This window comes from Primulina tabacum, chromosome 7 (genome assembly GCF_025594145.1).
Source record: "Primulina tabacum isolate GXHZ01 chromosome 7, ASM2559414v2, whole genome shotgun sequence".
Classification (NCBI taxonomy): domain Eukaryota; kingdom Viridiplantae; phylum Streptophyta; class Magnoliopsida; order Lamiales; family Gesneriaceae; genus Primulina; species Primulina tabacum.
In genome coordinates this window covers 35,518,349-35,538,579 of record NC_134556.1, presented here as the reverse complement: position 1 = coordinate 35,538,579, position 20,231 = coordinate 35,518,349, and the positions used below count along the sequence as shown (strand labels likewise).

The 20,231-nt window shown below is 34.6% G+C and overlaps 2 protein-coding genes across 2 annotated transcripts; one reads left to right on the top strand and one right to left on the bottom strand.

The window, feature by feature from the left end:
* Positions 1-4,140: 4,140 nt before the first annotated feature.
* LOC142551494 (uncharacterized) lies at positions 4,141-7,837 on the top strand. The gene is made up of 3 exons (XM_075660764.1): positions 4,141-4,826; positions 6,026-6,213; positions 6,862-7,837. Exons 1-3 carry the CDS (start codon positions 4,187-4,189, stop codon positions 7,384-7,386), a joined length of 1,353 nt encoding a protein of 450 aa, XP_075516879.1. The 5' UTR covers positions 4,141-4,186; the 3' UTR covers positions 7,387-7,837.
* A 7,254-nt stretch (positions 7,838-15,091) lies between these two features.
* Positions 15,092-18,707, bottom strand: LOC142551493 (putative pectin methylesterase CGR2). The gene is made up of 6 exons (XM_075660763.1): positions 18,359-18,707; positions 18,151-18,190; positions 17,545-17,583; positions 16,723-17,097; positions 15,996-16,051; positions 15,092-15,600 (listed from the first exon to the last, which is right to left on the bottom strand). The coding sequence occupies exons 1-6, from the start codon at positions 18,488-18,490 to the stop codon at positions 15,448-15,450; spliced, it is 795 nt and encodes a 264-aa protein (XP_075516878.1). The 5' UTR covers positions 18,491-18,707; the 3' UTR covers positions 15,092-15,447.
* Positions 18,708-20,231: the final 1,524 nt, after the last annotated feature.

The window sequence follows — 20,231 nt, the reverse complement described above, 5'->3', positions numbered from 1 at the left end:
ATATGAGCCACGTAATATAAGGCAGCCTAGCCTAACTAGAGTCTTGGAAAAACGTTAGGTGGCGAAATGACGGGGTAAGAACGAAGATTGACGTTTTACGCTTAATCTAGCGAGCTCAAATGTGAAAATTTGACTTATTCAAATATAATTTGGTCAACCAAGGACAACGAAAATAACCATTAATTTAATCGGCTAGAAAGCATTGAAAATATATTTATATTATTCAAAGTAGAATAAGTACGAGAACATGCATGGAAATTAACACAATATATATATATGTATATGTGGGGCAAAAACTTGTGTGAAACGGTCTCACGGGTCGTATTTTGTGAGACGGATTTTTTATTTGGGTCATCCATACATTTTATGCTATGAGTATTACTTTTTATTGTGATTATCGGTATGTGTGATCCGTCTCACAGATAAACGTGTTTTTCTGAAAAAATATTGAAAGAAAGATGATATTCATGAACGTTGTAGAGATCGATGAAACAAGTTGTAATATAAGAGCATAAAAATCATTACCATAGTAATATGTAGATATACAATAGTGATATGTACTATAGAATCGTTGGATTATGTGAATCATGTGAATCGAAGTCCACATGATCCAACGACGCACAACAGCAAATCCAAAACCATAGATAATCTTCTAGATATAAAGCTTATTGTGTGCATTTTATTTATGTTGTTAGTCTCCTCGTACTCTTATCCTTTTAAATTTGTAATAGAAAGACACCACAAGTCCACAATCCACATAATCCAATGGTGCCACAATCCACATCTCTGTTTTTCTAAACTCAAAGCATTTGTATTTTCAGCATTCGATCACTTCAAAAACTATATTCTTTATCCTCTTATGAACATATGAACACATCTACATATCTAAAAGTAATAACATTTTTTTCATTAGATTTACCAATTGCTTCATAAACAAGTATTGTAGGATTGAACATTTTTCGTTTACCAAAACTCAAAAAATCCTAATTGGTAGTAATTGAACAGCTCAAATATTTTACATCCTGCAGAAGTCCAAGTCTCATTGTTCGATAATTCTCCTACCAGCAGCAATTATTGCAATCCAACTGTCACGATCCTAATATGCTTTTTTAAAAAACAATCATCTTCCAATAGTTACGGTTGTTGCAATCCACGAGAATCAAACTCGTGATTTGTGTTTTGATATCAATTATAGGAGCAAGAATTTTTCGTTCTACAAAAATTTAGAGCATATAGCGCAGGGTTTTCCAAAATGGCGCAGCCTCCCTCCTCTGCGCCAAATTTGGCCTTTTTTATTTTTTTAATTTTTTTAATATTTTTTAATTAATTTAAATATTTATTAAATATTTTTAATAATATTATTATATAATTGATGAGTAAAATTAAATCGTGTTGATATAAAATATAATTCATAATTAAAACACACAAAAATTAATTATAATTATATTAGAAAATTTATAAAAATATTTCTAGTTTTTTATTTTATTTTTGACATTTTTAACTTTCGTAAATATGTAATTGATAAAATATCAGAAAAATCAACAGAAAAATTTTGAAATTAAAATTACAATACCCAAATTGTATTAATTCGTATTATAAATATTAGAGTTAATATATAAGAAACAAATAAATAAATTTAACTATTAATAAAAACAAAATTATAATACTAATGTTAACATTAATTATAATTATATTGTTAAATTTATAAATAAATAGTAAACAAAAAGAATAGTAAATGAGTTGGAGATTAATGTTATATTTGGTGCAGAAACTGCAATATTTTGGTACAAAAACTGCACCAAAATAGATTTATGGGTTGGAGATGGCCTTATAGTCAATGATAATGGTGGAACTCAGATATTTTAATCATACAACACTACAAATATATATCACGCTTCGATCGCTCTTCTAGTAGGGACAATTATTGTACCTCAACAACAAAAATTGGTATCCCATGTTTATCCAAGCATTTTTGTCACGTAGTATCGGTATTTTAAATTGTACAAAACCCCAAGTACATACCATGGTTCGATCACCATCATAACATTGACAATTATTGAACTCTAACAAAAAAAATGTAAACATGGTATTATTTCTTTATCCAATCATTTTTTCTTCATAGTATCGGTCTTTTAAATTGTACAACACCCTAACTTCATATCACGATTTGATTGCTCTTCTAGTATGGACAATTATTGCACACTAACAACAAAAATGTAAACATGTTATCATGTGTTTCATGTCACGATTTGATTGCTCTTCTAGTATGGACAATTATTGCACACTAACAACAAGAATGTAAACATGTTATCATGTGTTTATCCAATCATTTTTATCACATGGTATTAGAATTTTAAATCATAGAGCAGTCTAAGTTCATTTCATGGATCAATCACTTTCTTAATAGAGATAATTATTGCACGGCAACAACAGGAGCTGTAACTACTAAGTATGATCAATGCGCTAACTTTGGATATGATTCCGGAAATAGACGCAAGCATTTTTGTCACATAGTAATATAGTATCCGTAATAATTTTATAATCTCCTTTTGGAATCAATAATTATGTATAGTTGGTATTTTTAGCAGTTTTCTTAAACAATTTCTGGATTTTTTTTTCTTTTAACAGTTTCATTAATTCAATAGAGTTTCCATGACTTGTAGATTCAATTGATCGATCATCACGACCCCTAAATTCTTCAAAAGTTCGACTCATTTTAGTTTCTTTTTCTTAATCAATTGTTCTTGTATCTCTTATTAATTTATTGATCTATATTTTTCAAATGTCTGGGAAAAAAGTATGTCTTGTTTTACCATCTCCATCGTTCCTTTAAAATGAATAATTTTTACAATCGACTCTTTTTCATTTTTATCGTATGAAATTGTATCGAAATATTGTTTGAGATATAACACGAAATAATATGCACTTTGTTCTTCATAGAAAATTCAAGCTATGAACATTTCGAGAACCGAGAATATATAAATTAAGTCTACGATTTTAACTCTCACAAGTAGTAGAATATTCATATATATGGCTTGATTTTATCCTTTATTATTATTATTACGTTGTCAATATTTTTTTTGGACTTATTATTATTATTATTATTATGTTCTTCTCACTTAGTGGATATATATCCGTTGAGCGACGGTCATTCCACTCGACGTCATCGGATCACTAAGACCGACTTTTGTTCCTGCTCGACGGGTGTGTCTTGCAGTCAAGCTTCTTTCTGTCTTTGCACTCGAGGGCCAATCTCCGTCCGGCCCGAGGAAACCTTTGCACGCCTCCATTACCTTTTGAGAGGCCTACGCCCAATAAAAATTTTCTACCGGAGAGTATCCCTTGGTCAGTAGGTCCTGACACAAGGTTAGATGTTTTGAGGCTACGGTAGTTTTGCAAGATATGGATCTTGAACATATGTCCAATGATGTGTTGGATCTTGAACATAATTGATTTTCAAAATTGATACAATATATTGCTCAAAAAAATAAAAATTTGATACTACGCAATAAAATATTATTATTTTTTTAAATGCATTTAACATTAAACAAGTTAAATAACTAAATAAAGTTGGAACTTGGAGCATTTTTTAATGGAACATGATAATTAAGTTCGAACAAAATTATTAAATGGATCGATTTGAACTCAAATCTAAATTATTATTTTTTTAGTTTTGAGTTGACTAAAAAAATGATCTTTCTCTCATGACCTGGAAAAGTTAGTTATAGTTGAGTTTCGAATTTGAGACATGATCTAAATTTAGAATATCGATATGGAAGAAGTTATAAAACATTTCAAAATTTGAATATAAGATATGATTAATATTTTTAATTGACAAAAATTTGTGTGAGACGGTATCACGAGTCTTATTTTGTGATACATATCTCTTATTTGGGTCATCCATGAAAAAGTATTATTTTTTATGCTAAGAATATTATTTTTTATTGTGAATATCGATAAGATTGACATATCTCATAGATAAAAATTCGTGAGATCATCTTACAAAAGATCTAATCTTTTTAATTTCAGTGTAAGTTGGTTTACATGTTGGTGGATGTTTAAGTAAAAAGTAAATGGAAGTAGATACTGTCCACGTCACCCTAGAACAAAGTAATTATCTCATTTCCTTCCGGAGACCTTTTTCATTAATAACCAAATTCCCACAATAAAGCGACGTCGTAGAACCATGTCGTGGCTGGCTCGTTCCATCGCCAACACTCTCCACCTCGAAAACGAGGACGACCCCGCCTTGCGGCCGCGCTCATCTGATGAAGGATCGCCGGAAGATCGATCGGGAGACGGGGCAACATTCCCCGAGGAAGATCAACGATCGGCGGATAGCGATGACGACCGCAGCTACGATTCCTACCGTGGGGACGATGGGGATCGAGATGGTGAAGATGATAATAATCAAGGGCGTGGAGTCAGAGAGGATCTTTCGGAATTGAAAGACACCCTCACGCGCCAGTTTTGGGGCGTCGCTTCGTTTCTCGCTCCTCCGCCTCCGCCTCCGCCTCCGCCTCCGCCGCCGCCTCGTCCTGTTCAGAAATCGGTTCTTATGCGATCCGACTCGAAATCTGATTGGGCGGAGTCTGATAATGATTATGACGATGAGGAGGAGGAATTAGTGGAGTATGATCAGGGACATTCTGGTCAATTTAGGGAAATTTCAAATTTGTCACGCTCGGAGGATTTTAGCTGTACTATGACTACCATTGATGATGCAATTGGAATTACTGAGGAAGTGTTGGCTTTCGCGAGGAACATTGCGCATCATCCAGAGACCTGGTTGGATTTCCCCTTATCAGAGGAAGAAGAATTTGATGGTGAGAAAATTTGAATTTTGTGAGCTTCCTAGAGTTAATTGATTGTTCTATTATCTTATTTTTAATTGCAAATATTTCGAGAATTGAAATGACCATCGTGCATTACACGATTATTCTGGTAGCCCGTAGGGGCGAGGTTATTCATTTACTTGATTGACTGATGGCGTGTACAAGTTAAGCAATTGTTTGATCTTTTACGTATATTTCCTCCTAAAATTTCCAGCATGCACATGCTTGATCTTGGGACCTAAATCGAGCTGTAATTGTTCAGTCCATTTGATTTAGGAAACAAAATAATTGACTTGTGAAGGTTCAGTCCATTTGTTTGTTGAATTGTGTGTGTACGGAAACAAACTAGTTGATGCTAGACGTTAGAACATTTGTAATGGCTCAAAGGTTTTAACTTTGCGTTGGTGGTATAAGATATTGTTATCGGGCAATGAAATTTACAACCAGTTTATTCAAGGCATTAAGTTCTTGAGCCTTGGTAGTTCAATTGTCGGGCTAATCATTGACAAATGAAGTGGAAGTAGACAAGTAGCGATTCATGAAGCCAATTTTCGATGAGTATGGAATGGGTCCCTGTTGTGTGTCTGAGATGAGTTATTGTATAGCCCATATATGGCTAATGACATTTCCATTCATCTTTGTTTCTTTTGTGGGTCATAAATAGGATTCTAGTTAACTTTCTTCCTTGCCTTTACTCTGTATTAAGCTGGTCAAGATTTTGTAGATACTAGATATTGATTGATAAATGTGTTCACCTTATGTGAAATGAACACATACTCTCCTTCTCAGTTTTTAATACAAGCTGCATAATTATGAATGACCTCTTGTTGCTGTTTCAGCTATCTTAATAATCTGCAAATTTTATGTGTTAGTCAACAGTTGAATACTAGTACCACATTTTTTCTTATATATGATTGATTTTTTTGTTTTGCCATCATCCTGCTTGTTGCAACAGTGATCAGCGCTGGATATTATTTTCATCCCTGGAAAAGATCCTTGATCAAAAACTTCAACTGATATTCATTTTCATATGATATACTGTGGCACGGTAAAATACCTAGTACACGTTTGACATGAAGGGTTGTTTTAATGATTGTTTGATACATAGCATGGTAATTAGGAATGTTATCATATACATTCAGATGTTTTCAGCTGGAAGTTCTTTTATCATTTGGTATTTTCATTTTCAGATTTTGATATATCTGATGCACAGTACAAGCATGCATTGGCAGTTGAACAAGAAGCACCAAGATTAGCGGCACTTAGAATTGAACTTTCCCCGGTCCACATGAGCGAGGGCTACTTTTGGACAGTCTATTTTGTTCTTCTGCATTCGAGGTTGAATAAGCACGATGCTGACCTTTTATCTTCACCACAGGTTAGTGGTGTTCTTCATCATGATAAAAAGAAATGGAGAGTGAGTGACATTTTCGTTACTCATCACCTTTTCAATTTAACTGAAAATGAAGAGAAACTTGGTTAGTTTAGATATTGTTTCTATGATAAATTTATGTTATTTATAATGCAAGAGATCTTTAGTGTTCCTTGTGGTGAATCCTTGTAGGTTTTTCAAAATTACCCCCCTCATTCACTTTAATATGTTATTCTACAAAAAATAAAAAAGAAAAGTAAGAGGGGTGATGAATGAAGGTGTTACAACCTTATAGAAAATAATCCATATTTTCCATTTCAATTTTTAATTCAGTTTTACAGAAAATAAAAATAAAATTATTCCCAAGTAAATGTTTTATATTAATAAATTTTCTCCTCATTTTAGTGTAAAATTTCAAATATTAAAAAAGAATAATTATTAAATATTTGTGTTTGATTCATTGTTTTGCATATGCAAAGCATGCGTGGAATTCTAATTTCGGTAGTTGTTTGAAACGTAAACTTAGTGTCTATATGGGTTAACGAAGGCTGTCTATTCAAGTTATTATTTTTCATGTTCTTCATTCACTACGTAATTCCAAACTATGAGCATCCAATTACATGTTTTTGATTGTTTTGCATTGTTACCTTTCAGATTGCGCAAGCTAGGTCTATGTGGATGAAAGTGCTACATGAGAAAACTAAGGACGAATCACAATTAATAGGAAGTACTTCGCACTTGAAAGAAAGTTCAGATTATACACATGAAAACTTCAACTCATACGAAGATATTCATTCCAGGTATGCGTCAGGCAGGATGTCTCCTTTTGACCCTTCCACTCCCCATGAAAGAGGTGACAATGAGGCCGAGAAGCAACTATTTTGTGAAGTCGAGTACATTGAAAAATCCGTTGTAAATGAAGATCCACCACCTAAACCTCTAGAAAAGGAAATGGATGCGGGTCAATGTTTTGAAAAACCAGCCTTGGATGATGACTATGATGACGATGATGACTGGCTAAAGGAAGACTCGGACTTAGATGGCTATTCTGGCTCCATGATTATTGGAAATGAGGAAGACGTCTCGTTTAGTGATCTAGAGGACGATACTGATTACAATACCCCTTTAAAATCCAAGACATTTGTCACTGAGTCAAGAACAGCCACCAACACTTCATGAATTTCATTTTCACTTCGCAAGTGTGTATAAGATTCTGCCATGGCAGATCACATCTGCATCATTTGTTGGAATCACGTGTCAATGGAGTGCCCTCGTTAATTTGTGCAGCAATGAGTGTGCGTTACTTCTGCGAGATTTATGGACATAAACATATCTCTGAATGTATCTGGGGCTTCCACTGGTTGTCAATTAATGACAGCGTGGAATTTAGTGCTTTCAAAAATCACCCTTAGAGCAATCTTATCCCATGGCACCCAAGTTTACTGCATGTGGAGATGAAGATAAATATCTTGACAATTCAAGATTTTGGTCCACTAATAGCACTATCCTCCATAACCGCAGAAAAGGTATTCGTCGTTCCTTATCCCCTATTGTAATTTTTTAAAATTAATCAGCGAATAACCTGGCTTTAACAGTACATGCGCCATCGATTTTATTCAGTTTAATTTATGCCCTTTGGAGGTCATAGCTTGTACATGACCGGAGGGGAAAGAAATTGTGATCATCTTTTTGTACATGTGACTAGAAAATGTGAAGTATTATAGAATACTGAATAATAGTTCGGCCGTTTTGTTATTTACCTGGTATACTTGTGTGATATGTTACTTATTTTTTTGTCTTGAATCAAAGTTAATATTGATCCCAGTTTGAGCCTGGAAGTGTTCATGCTTCATTCATAAAATTCATAAAGTGTAACTTTTGAAGAGTTGGGAGAAGATATAAATTTTTTTTTTTCTGGAAATTTGTAAAGTAATATTTGATATTTCGTTGGTATTTAGAAGAAAGACCATTCAAGAATGAATATACACCCGTTGTTTGAAAGATATGATTACTTTTCTGCTAAAGGAAAAAAGAGAACAAGAAAAAGGATATCAAAGAATTATGGTTTTATTAAACAAAATAAAAAAAAATCACCCATGTTTTTTTATACATTAGTTAAATCTTGCAAGATTTGTCCCTTTGTCTATATCTGATGGGTACAAAATGGATCTATAGGTTAAAGCGAAAAAAAATTGCAAAGATTAATATATTGGAATGGGAATTGGGTGCCCAATTAATACAAATTTCCGAGGAATTTATTCCTTCCCTTTGGGCTTTAATTATTTCTCTGCCACAAAAGTTGTAAATTACTCCAACTTTTTTAGGTCTTGAACCGAGAATCAGCTCGACGGTCCCGAATGCAAAAGAAGAAGCATTTAGAGAATGTAACGAACGAACTTAATCTATTGAAACTCAAAATTCTGACTCTGAAATACCGGTTTTACGTAATCGCTAACGAGTGCCACTCGGTCCAGAAAGAGACCAATCGGCTTAGATCACAAGTCATTCATCTCCAAGACAAATTCACAAGCTTACGACGAACCTTGTCAACCGTGCAGCTTCAATCATTATAGCAGTAGATTTTATCTGTTTCATATGCATAGATTAATGTTGTCATGCATCCTTCAAATAAGGTTACAATATTTAATATTATGTATGATATCCCACGAATAAGCCTATCAAGATCAGGCTCACACCGGATTTGGACTCCTGGTCCATCCCTAGCCAATATAGAAGGCTCACGATGGAACCCAGGTATTCTCCTATAAATACCAAGTTTGAGAGTCTAAATATTCATTCACTATATTGACTTTTAGCAGCACTCTTAGCTGCTCTCATTATATACTCAGTCTCTGAATTGAGCTTCGGAGGGGCTACGCCTGGACATCCTTCTGGTCCCCTTCTAACTGTCTCCTTTGTGATTTCAGGCTTAGATTAAATTTTAGGTCTGTACTCGGACTAGTATCACCTGCTGGAATCGAACCCTAAATTTCAATGAGTATCAATGTACATCACTATATATAAATATATGATATAAAAGAGGAAGGATAATGGACTAATTAGTCTCCGAGTTAGCTTATTCTTCTTTTTTATTTTTTCCTTGAAACATGACCATGTAAATACTAGATTGAGGCCCTTTGTTTGTTTGGTTTTTTTTTTTCCTTTTTCTTTTAGTTTCATTGGATCAATAATTTTGATGCATTGATTATAATATGCATTCAATATCTTTCACAGAGGATTCTCAGACTAAATACCACACGAGGAGATCTCCCCGGGTTTCTTTTTTTCTTGTTTATTTCTACATGGAGTCCACTAGAGCCATCAAAACAGACTAGCTGGACATGACTAAAACAGTTAAAAAATTGTCAAACATAATCCATCTATTTGGCGGAACATGCTATCAGATAGGAAATTGTTAATTCAACCCTTTTATTTGGTGGGTGAGACAAGCCCGACCCATTTTTTACGGTTCTGAGTCCACCCCAAATGTCTCGATAGCAGGGCTAAATCGGAAAAATCTTCTCTTTTTTAACATACCATATTTCTCATTATTTTATAATAAAAAAAATCCAAAATTCGAAATGTAATATCATATATTGTAGGTGAGACTATTATTCTCTGGGGTAATGTATATGGCTTTCTTTTTTCGACCCAATTAATTAAAGGGATGCTCTATCATGCATTATCACTCGTGTCCCATTCATAATCTTCTTTTTCTTAAATAACGTTAGATATATAGATAGTCTTGTCGGGACTAATTTCTATGTATGTGAGCTTAAGTGCAACAATTTTTCCACAGAAAAAAGAGAAACAATCTCCATACTTATAATAACAATATTATTCATTGAACTCACACTAATCGGAGTCGAAATCAAGATACCAAGATAAAGAGAATATATATAAATATATATAAAAATATATTTTTATATTGTTTTTTTTTGTAGAGTCAATCTAGTTAGTTTTTAGGTCGCTCCAAATTATTTGCCGCAATGACAATTAGCTTTGATACAGTGACAGGCAAGAGTCCCATTAATTTTCACAAATGTTATGTACTTGGACCCCGTTCCGGAAGTCCCAGTTCAAGCCCTTCAGTTTCAGGCACACTTATTCCTTCACGATGTCACGGATTCTAGAGGGATGTCGTGGTTTTTGAGGCTTTAGGCTTGATCGTGTCATTCCGATTTCGATCCAAGATTTACTATGGGCAGTTAGATATTTTTTCATGACATGGGAACCTATATTCGTTATCTTTTGATGAGCACTTGACAAACTTTCGGGCTAATACATTAACCTACAAACTATGTTAGTGAAGCAAACATTACTGGATAAATCATATGTAATAAGTTCGTCTAAAAAATTGTTGGATGGGAAATCGAACTCTTGATGGTCAAATATCTACCAACTCTACCAAATCAGACACACATCGACAGCCCAGTTGATATTGTTTTTAATACAATGAGGTGGGAGTTAAAACAATAGATTTGAATTTAGACAAAAACTTGTGTGAGACGGTCTCACGGGTCGTATTTTGTGAGACATACACTCTTGATGTGATCAGTCTGAAATGGATGAGACGGGTAAGGAGCTCCAACGGATCAAATCAACAATTTATAGTGTTTGGAATTTTGAGTGAAGATAATGGCTTGGACAACACCTGCAAATAAGAAAGTAACTCGTGAATGGGCGCCGGAGGGGTGTCCGGCGTGACTACTCCGATGCTTAAGTCAGCAGGCTTTTCAGGTAAACACAAGCAATATTTGAGAGAAAATATGTGTAATGCTTGAAAGTTGAAAGATTTTAGAATCACTTAATGACATTAATACCTGCTATTTATAGTAAAAAATGGGGTAGGTACCTCGATTTTCGTGCCACCTACTAAGTATGGCAAGTCGGCTGCCCATACTTATAGCTTCTGATGGCTTCTAGGACACTCCAAGCCCAAGTTGTTCTGACAGATTAGACGGCATGTATCAATCATACTCGAGTGTGGTTCAATTCTCATCACTCCCTCTTCTGTTTCTGAGCCTCTTCCATGTTAATATACTTCTCTGCCCGGGACAATAAGTCCTCAAAATCCCCGGGCACCTTCTTAGTCAATGATTTAAAAAACTCACCCTCTCTCAGGCCCTGGGTGAATGCGGTAGTCTTTGTCTCAGTGGCACAAGTTGGGACATCCAGAGCCACTCTGTTGAATCTTCGTATATAAGCCCTCAGACTCTCCTCCGGGCTCTGCTTGACTTCGAAAAGACTAAAAGCAGTCTTCTTGTACTTTTTGCTGCTACTGAAATGGTGTGAGAACATCTTTTGGAAGTCTCTGAAAGAAATAATACTTTGAGGGGCCAAACCTTCGAACCACCTTTGAGCCGAATCCACCAATGTTGTCAGGAACACTTTACACTTGATTCTATCAGTGTAAGAGTGTAGCATGGTCATGTTCTCGAATCTGGCCAAATGTTCATCTGGGTCTGCGTTGCCATCATAATCCTTTATTCTGGCTGATTTAAAGTTCCCGGGAAGAGGTTCCCGGACAATGATCTCAGCAAACGGGCATCCCCTGGAACTGCCCGGGAAGTGCCCTGATTCTCCAACTGTCCTTCCAGCACCTTCATCTTTTGTCTCAACTCCAACAACTCTTCTGCCACGGTAGAAGATTTGGACCCGGCGCTAGATTCCTCGTCTTCTCCTCCCATCTCATCCTCTCTCATCTCCTGTTCCTGCTCCTGCTCCTGCTCATGCCCCTGTCTATCCCCGGGCGGTGTAACATGATGAGAGACTTCTTTCCTGGCCATAACTTGCTTTATGGCATCGGATATAATCTTTTGTAACTCCTCCAGGGTTAAAGTAATGAGATTTGGTCCAGTGTTATTAACACCGGCTTGTCTTGAAGTCTGCCCTCCATCATCCTGGGCGCGAGAATTATCTTGGTTGGTTCTTCTTGTACGAGTCATATCAACGTCTTGAACTCAAATTTTCCACAGACGGCGCCAATGATGTGATCAGTCTGAAATGGATGAGCCGGGTAAGGATCTCCAACGGATCAAATCAACAATTTATAGTGTTTGAGAATTCTGAGTGAAGATAATGGCTTGGACAGCACCTGCAAATAAGAAAGTAACTCGTGAATGGGCGCCGGAGGGGTGTCCGGCGTGGCCACTCCGATGCTTAAGTCAGTAAGCTTTTCAGGTAAACACAAGCAATATTTGAGAGAAAATATATGTAATACTTGAGAGTTGAAAGATTTTAGAATCACTTAATGACATTCATAGATGCTATTTATAGTAAAAAATAGGGTAGGTACCTCGATTTTCGTGTCACCTACTAAGTATGGCAGGTTGGCTGCCCATACTTATAGCTTCTGATGGTTTCTAGGACACTCCAAGCCCAAGTTGTTCTGACAGATTAGACGGCATGTATCAATCATACTCGAGTGTGGTTCAATTCTCGAGGTAGCCCGAGTAGTCGATTACCCGGGTATTTATATGAGATCTCGGGCTATGATGACGGCCCGGGCAGAAAAAAAATGTCTGGGTGATTGCGCGAGAGACCGGCCTCTTCGGTGAACGCTCGGGAAGAGACGTAGTGCCCGAGTTCTTGAGGATAGTGCCCGGGTCATCAATGACCCGGATCCTTATGGGGGTATCACCAACTCTGATATCAAAATTTTATGAGTAAGGCTTCTGTAAGACAGTCTCATAAATTTATATTTGTTATACTGATAAACTCATATTCATATTTATTGTGAAAAGTAATAATTTTGAGATTAAAAAAATAATTAATACTTTATGATTTGGTCGGGTTGTGAGACCCGTAAGAAGTTTTTGTGAAATTTTATACTTACTAATTAAAACCATATATGTTATAAATTATGGGTAAAAACTTGTTTGAGACGGTCTCATGTGTCGTATTTTGTGAGACATGTCTCTTATTTGGGTCATCCATGAAAAAGTATTACTTTTTATGCTAAGAGTATTACTTTTTATTGTTAATATCGGTAGGGTTGACACGTCTCATATATAAAGATTCGTGATACCATCTTACAAGAGACATACTCTAAATTATGTCACCATTCGTATCGACGTTTGTCTTGGTATTTTAGAAGTTTTATGCGAAGTTAAAAGGTAAGTTGGATTGTTTGTTTGAATCCGAAACGAGGTACAAATTGGAATATATTATATGTAAAATCAGAATAGATAAGCTGACGCTTTGATGATAGGTATACTTACTGATATTTGGAAGGAAAATAAAGCTAAAACTTATCTGATTTCTATCAGCCACGACCCCTTTTTGATTTAATACATGCAATAATAATAATAATGATATCCCATGAATGAGCCCACTACCCTGGCTCATCCCTAGCCCAAATGGAAGACAGGCCCATCAAGAGCCCAGGTATTCTCCTATAAATATCAGGTTTGGGTGTTCAGTTGATGAATTCACTATATTGTTTTCAGCAGCGCCCTTAGCTGCTCTCCCCATATATCCTCAGTCTCTGACTTGAGCGTCGAAGGGGCTACGCCGGGACACCCTCCTGGCCCCCTCCTAACGGTCTTATTTGTGATTTCAGGCCCAGGGTAATTTTGAAGCCCGTGTCTGGATTAGTGACGCTTGCGTGGAGCGGATCCTAAATTTCCCGTGAGTATCAAATAATAATAATAATAATAACATAAATAAATATTACTAAAAATTAATTAACGGTAATTAATCCAAGTGCCCGAACTCAAAGTAATATTTTTATGTGTCGTGTTAAATATGATATTCATCAATCTCATAAAATTGATCCGAGAGACAATCTAATTTTGAGATAAATAACTGAGAACAATTGTTATTTACAAATTTAAAGCTGTATGCATAATTATTTTAAATTTCTCAGTTTTCCATAATTTTCCAATTAAAATAATAATTATTGATTCTTTTCATATTGGTTAATTATTGTAGTGAAGCAAAAATACCTTCAAAAAATTTGAGTGGATCACGTAAATGCTATTGCCAACCAGAATAGCGAAGCCAAAGTTTGAAATTTCGATCGGTTCTTTAACTCCTGTTCATTTTAACTTTTGTTTGGAATACCATTTAAAATTAGCTGTCATGAAAGTGACGGCATAATTTCTTTTTTTTTTTTTTCAATTTAGTTTGTTTTATATAAATTTTCAAAATCATCCCTCTCATTATTAATTAAAAGATTAATATATATATATATATATATATATATATATATATGTGTGTGTATATATATATATATATATATTAAAAAAATTGTATTAATCAAATTACAATAGCCCATAACCTATCAAATAATTTTAAAAACTAAAAGCACAAATAAAAAGTAAAATTTATTTTAGAAATAAAAAATACAAAAACTATTCAATTATAAATAAATAAAACAAAAAAATCTTTAAAAAGATATTGGATGGGAATTTGGTACAATTCAAGACATAGCATTTCCAAGAGTCCAACGTATTTAAGTAGACGAGTCTAGCCTTCAATAATAAACTCCAACAGGCCATGAGGGAGGTAGTATCCTGGAAAATTTGAAAATGAAGGCCCATTTTAAGCAGCCCAAAATTTCGATCGGATTAAAATACAGTAGGAATGAATAATTTAATTTTTTCCCAATAATTATGCACATAAAAAATAATGGATGAAGCAAAGTAATACATAAATTTATTATATTACTGAATCGAATTCGACCAAATCAAATTAAAATGGTTTCGAGTCGTTGTCAAGCAACTCAACTGAATTCAACATTGATCCTAGATTCAGTTTTCAAGCACGAGTTTCGGATTAAACCCGACATAATCGGACAGGCTCCGGTTTGATCTGTCTGATAACATCCATTGATTCTGCAAGAAAATCCATGGAGTTTCATAATTAAGGGAACCAACTGTCAGTACAAGAATTAAAATTTTCTGGTATAAATTTCTACCAAAAAAGTATACCATCCCCAACAAATTAAAATTTGCGTCCATCCTAGTGAGAAGAACAATATTCAAACCGGATACTCAAATTGAACTCCACTGAACAAAATCAAGGGGAGGGAAAATTATTGTGCAATAACTCTATGTTTGAATCAAAGAATATGAATATGGGCACCCAGTGATAAGGTAATCTTTCCTTCTTCTCCTTCTTGAAAGAGCTTTTAGCTTCAAATTCTTCTTATTGAATCATATCATCAGCTAGATACTAATTATCCTTCAAGGTCCTAGAATCATTGGAAGATTTTCGACCTGATTGCTTTGAATGTTAACTGTGCGAATTAAGATGGAAAATTTGACAGTTAGGAGTATAAGATCTCTTTGCGGCAGCTTGCTCAAACTTCTTGACGATAGCTGCATTCTCCTTTAAGCTTGTCTGAACAAAATATCGAATCCACCAAGTCGAGCTCCTCAATTTAGCCTACATGGAAGAGAAGGCTTCTGATTTTGTGTGATGTTTGTATCAGAAACTCGTTAATATACCAGGCAAAGACAATGCATGGACCTTGGATTTTATTTAAGAAAAAATGTCAATGAATATTATCCAAGTTCATTAGTTTCAAAAGAGAACGAATAGATAAGTTCTTGCCCAAAGTACCAAAAATGAGGGGTGCTTCAAAATTTATTATAGACTTTTTCTTCTTCTATAATACACCAGACCACATTACAAAAATAAAATGCTTTTGACCTTGTTTTCCTCTCTGCTAACTGCCTAACTCATAAAATACTCTGATTGCAAATATATTCCAGTGATAGGACCTCTTGCAGAAAAAAGATCAGGAAAGAGATCAATATGGTGCAAGATATTACACTTACTGATCGCCCATATTTGGATTGATCAGCAACTTTCGCTTTCCGGTGATGAGGATATCCTATAAAGTTGTAATAAAAGAAGACTGGCAATTAAATGATAATATCTAAATCTCAACTAAGCAAAAACATAAAAATGTAAATGATGCCTACGAAAGAAAATTCTTGAAAAGATTTAGCATGAAAGTACAGGTCTGTAAATGAAGTCTACGAAAGAAAATTCTTGAAAAGATTTAGCATGAAAGTATAGGTCGTGTGCATTCCATGATTGAGAACAGAAGTGAATTAAGTTGAAGCCTAGGAGGTTTGCCAGGCTTGGTTAGATGAGCAATATCTCAATGATATAATCTTTCTATAGCCTCAAACTTCTTTTGAACTCACGAAAAGATGTGGGACGGTACTGTAAAGGAAAGAAATCCGTTGAATCAGCATTACTTCAGCCTCTTCTTTATGCGAAATCATCATTAAATAAATAAGATACCTTTATACTATGCTAGCAATTGAAAGATGACATTAAATTGGATCGACAAGTTCTAGATCTCGTGTCCTTATTATCCTCAACTAATATTCCAATGTGCATATCTCTCTCTTTCAAGATTCATGTCTACAATAAGTTAATGAATTTCATATCATAACTGTCCGGCAAGCACTGCTGCCGTGCTGCGGACAAGAAGCTCTAAAATACGAGGGAATAAATCAGTGTCTTGTAAAGAAGCAGCATGATTTCTCTTACCTGTGAAAATGACTAGGCCATCTGCTGCTACCCTTGCTAATTCAGGAAGAGTCTTGTTGAGATACTTTGGAGACAAGTAATCCAATGCATCCGAGACAATAACCAGAGAGAATGATTTTTCCCTGTAGGGAAGAGGGAACTTGATGTCAGCCACACGCACAAAGCCTTTGTGCACCAAACTCTTGCAAGTACGGTCAGCATCTTCTATATCATACGGTTCCACGCCCCAAGCTTCAGTATCTTTCTCTCTTAACAATCTTGAAACCACAGAACAACTGTCAGGGCCAACATGCAACACCTTGTACATGCCGTCTCCATATGCTGTTTTCAAAATTGGAATTGTGCGCTGAACTTCTAAAGTACATGAGAAATCACCTGCATAAGAAACAGAATCAAATAACCTTCAATAACATGCCAGGATATCCACCAACAGTTTCTATTCTATCAGTATGTGCCATTAATACAGGCACTTGGCCAACAGATACAAATGTTTGCGACTGACCAACAGCAGAGTGGCAGGCATGTTATTTTCATAGTTATCTCAAGGGCAAATGATGGATCAATGATATTTTACTAAGCAGTTGAGAATCAAGATTAATAATGAAAGCACTAGGAAATACATTGGTTGGTCAAATTTAAAAAAAAAAATTAGCACAGAATTCAAACTGACTGAGGGTTCAAAGGAAGACAAATGTTAAGAATACTGAATATCTGAATCAGGATAATGCCGCACAAAAGAAGATAGAGTCTTGGTTCTGAGATTATGAGCTTAATCAAGGAAAGTACAGGAAAAAAACGTAGCCAACAAACAACTATTATTACCTTCAACCCGAGTGAGGATTTTATTGACTCCAGAAGTACCTATCAGGAAAAACCATTAATCATCAATTAAATCGTAGAATCAATTTCTCGTTGAGAACCACTAGAGGATGGATGCGGTGGGGTTCCCAATATGATAGCAAATGTTACAAGTTAAAACTAAAACAAGAACTTGAAAGATTTGTAAAAATATGATAATGATTGAAGTTCAAAGCTCTCGTCGTGGGTTCCCACCCTAGAATAAGGAAAATCTAAGGCAATCACATATCGGAAACCGGTAAGGTAGATGTCTAAAGTTCATTCATCAAATTCATGGTAAACCGACACAGTTTTTGCAGCATAAACTAGAGTTTACGATTATTGTTAATTTATATAAACGTATAATTTATCTAGTAAACACTGTTGCAAATATACTATTGTCAACTCTTGTTCTTTCAATCTGAAGCAATTCGTTAAATGGCCCTGCATGAATTTAATCCATTATATGAAAGAACAAAAACAGAAAATTCATTAATAAACTCAAATCCAAAATTCGATCCATAAACAACGTCTAATGCAAAAATCATCCCAAAAAATGAAAAAAAAATTAACAATAAAAAATCATCGAACCTTGATCGCCATAGAAATAACCTATTAGAAGGAATCCTCCCTGAAATTTGCAGATTAAAATCCACAATCAGAAGTTATACATGTCCCAACCAAGATTTACAGCTCATACTCAGAATTTTCATTTTCTAATCAATAAAATCTTATAAATATCAAAACAAACAGAAAAAAAATCAAATCATTGGTAAGAGAGAAAACAAGATCATGGTACCAGAATAAGAGCTAACAGTAAACATGGGTGAGAACGAGATCTTGACCGAAGCGAAGACGCAAATGGAGGTGCCCCATTTTCAGATACGCGTCGAGATGGATTTACTGGCCTTCTCGCCATTGCCATGGCCATTTTTCTTTTAAAAAAAATCAGCTGATTAACGGCTTATTTTTTTATTGAAATGAAATCAAAGACAAAAAAATAATCATATGATTGCTAAATCTTGATGTATGGAAGAACAGATTCGATTGAAAATCAGAATGAGAAGCGATTGAATTTGCGAGAGGAAACGTGAGTGGGAAGAGCTGGCTGGAAACTGTGGGGATTGGAAAGAGGGTGGGTTTTGGACTTTTGGACAGGGGTGACCTGCATTGTGCGGGTTCGATTACGACCTAACCTAATTAATTTTAACCGAACTGAACTTAAATATCCGGTTCATAACTGAATCGATGGAATTAATTTTAATAAGTTACGAAAATCGAACCGAATTAACATTAGTTAGTCGATTAGTTTTTTAAAAAATTGTGATTTAATTTTAATTATATATGTAATTTTTCTTGAACACTTTAATGTACACAAATACATAAAAACATAAAATAAAAAATTTATTAAATAATAATATTTATTATATCGTTTAATTCGGTTAACCGATTTCAAAATTTTGAAAATCGTAACCGAAACGAATTAACTGATATAACCGATTTTTTTTAATTTGAAAACCAAATTTCTGAATTGGACTGGATTCGATTGATAAATTCGATTTAACTAAAATCTTGTTCACCCCTGCTTTTTGTAATTCTCATTGCATGTTGATCAGATTTGGACTTACAATAATCAGTTTGCCATATGACAAATTTTATTTTGTACAGTTTATATTATATATTTTTATATTTTATAAGTTATTTCAAGAACAAATCATCGTTAAATCTCAAACGTACAGTTGTATTTATTTTCAGTAATATTAAAAAATAATTTAGCCCGAAAAATGTTTTTGCATTCTTTGGCCTCGAAATTCTTTATAAAATAGTAAAAATCTAGTACTAATATATTATATTTAAGTACGCAATATTTCAAATCTAAAATTAAAATATGATATTTGAGTATTCGAACATGTATAACGAATATTAGTATTAATAACATATTATGAACATTTGTGTTCCTCTTGCAAGTCACTTAATCATTTTGCAATGTTGTAGTTTGTCATTGATGTCACAGGCAACCCAATTGCGTAGGTATACTCCCAGGTATCATTTGTTTCATCAGTTCGTCACTTCACATTTTAGATCTACAAATAATTTTTAGCAATGTACCATCATCTGCAAGGCTAGGATCTTATATGTTATGACATTTGCATCCTAACTTGCTTTATTTCCATTTGCTAACCTTGAATGTCGTTGAACTGCAAAAAGTTGAGCAGATCTCAATCAATTTAGACAACGCTCAGATCTTAAAATTCTTTTTACATTTGTTTATTCTGGTTTCAATTATTTTTTTTAACGAAATAAAAACATAGAATAGGCGTATGATTTGTTTGCTTATTATTGAACAATTAAGCTAGTTCCTCCAGAAATCAAAGAAGTAAACTAATAGGTTATTAAAAAGACAAGGTTTCTGAAATCTTAGTGTTCTCCTGCGTGTACGTTTGTGCTGAAAATTTTATGCAATTCAAATTTGTTTATTACCTTGTTCATCAATTCTTGTGCTTCTTTTAGGAGAGAATTCGGTGCATGCACCTTGGCAAGAAAATGGCCAAGGTGCATATCATCAACACTCTCAGAGAAATGATTGGTACTGGAATATGGATAAATCGTTCAGAGATCATGGTAGTAATTTTAGGGAGACTCCTCGAGCCACAGAAAGAGCTCCATTATCA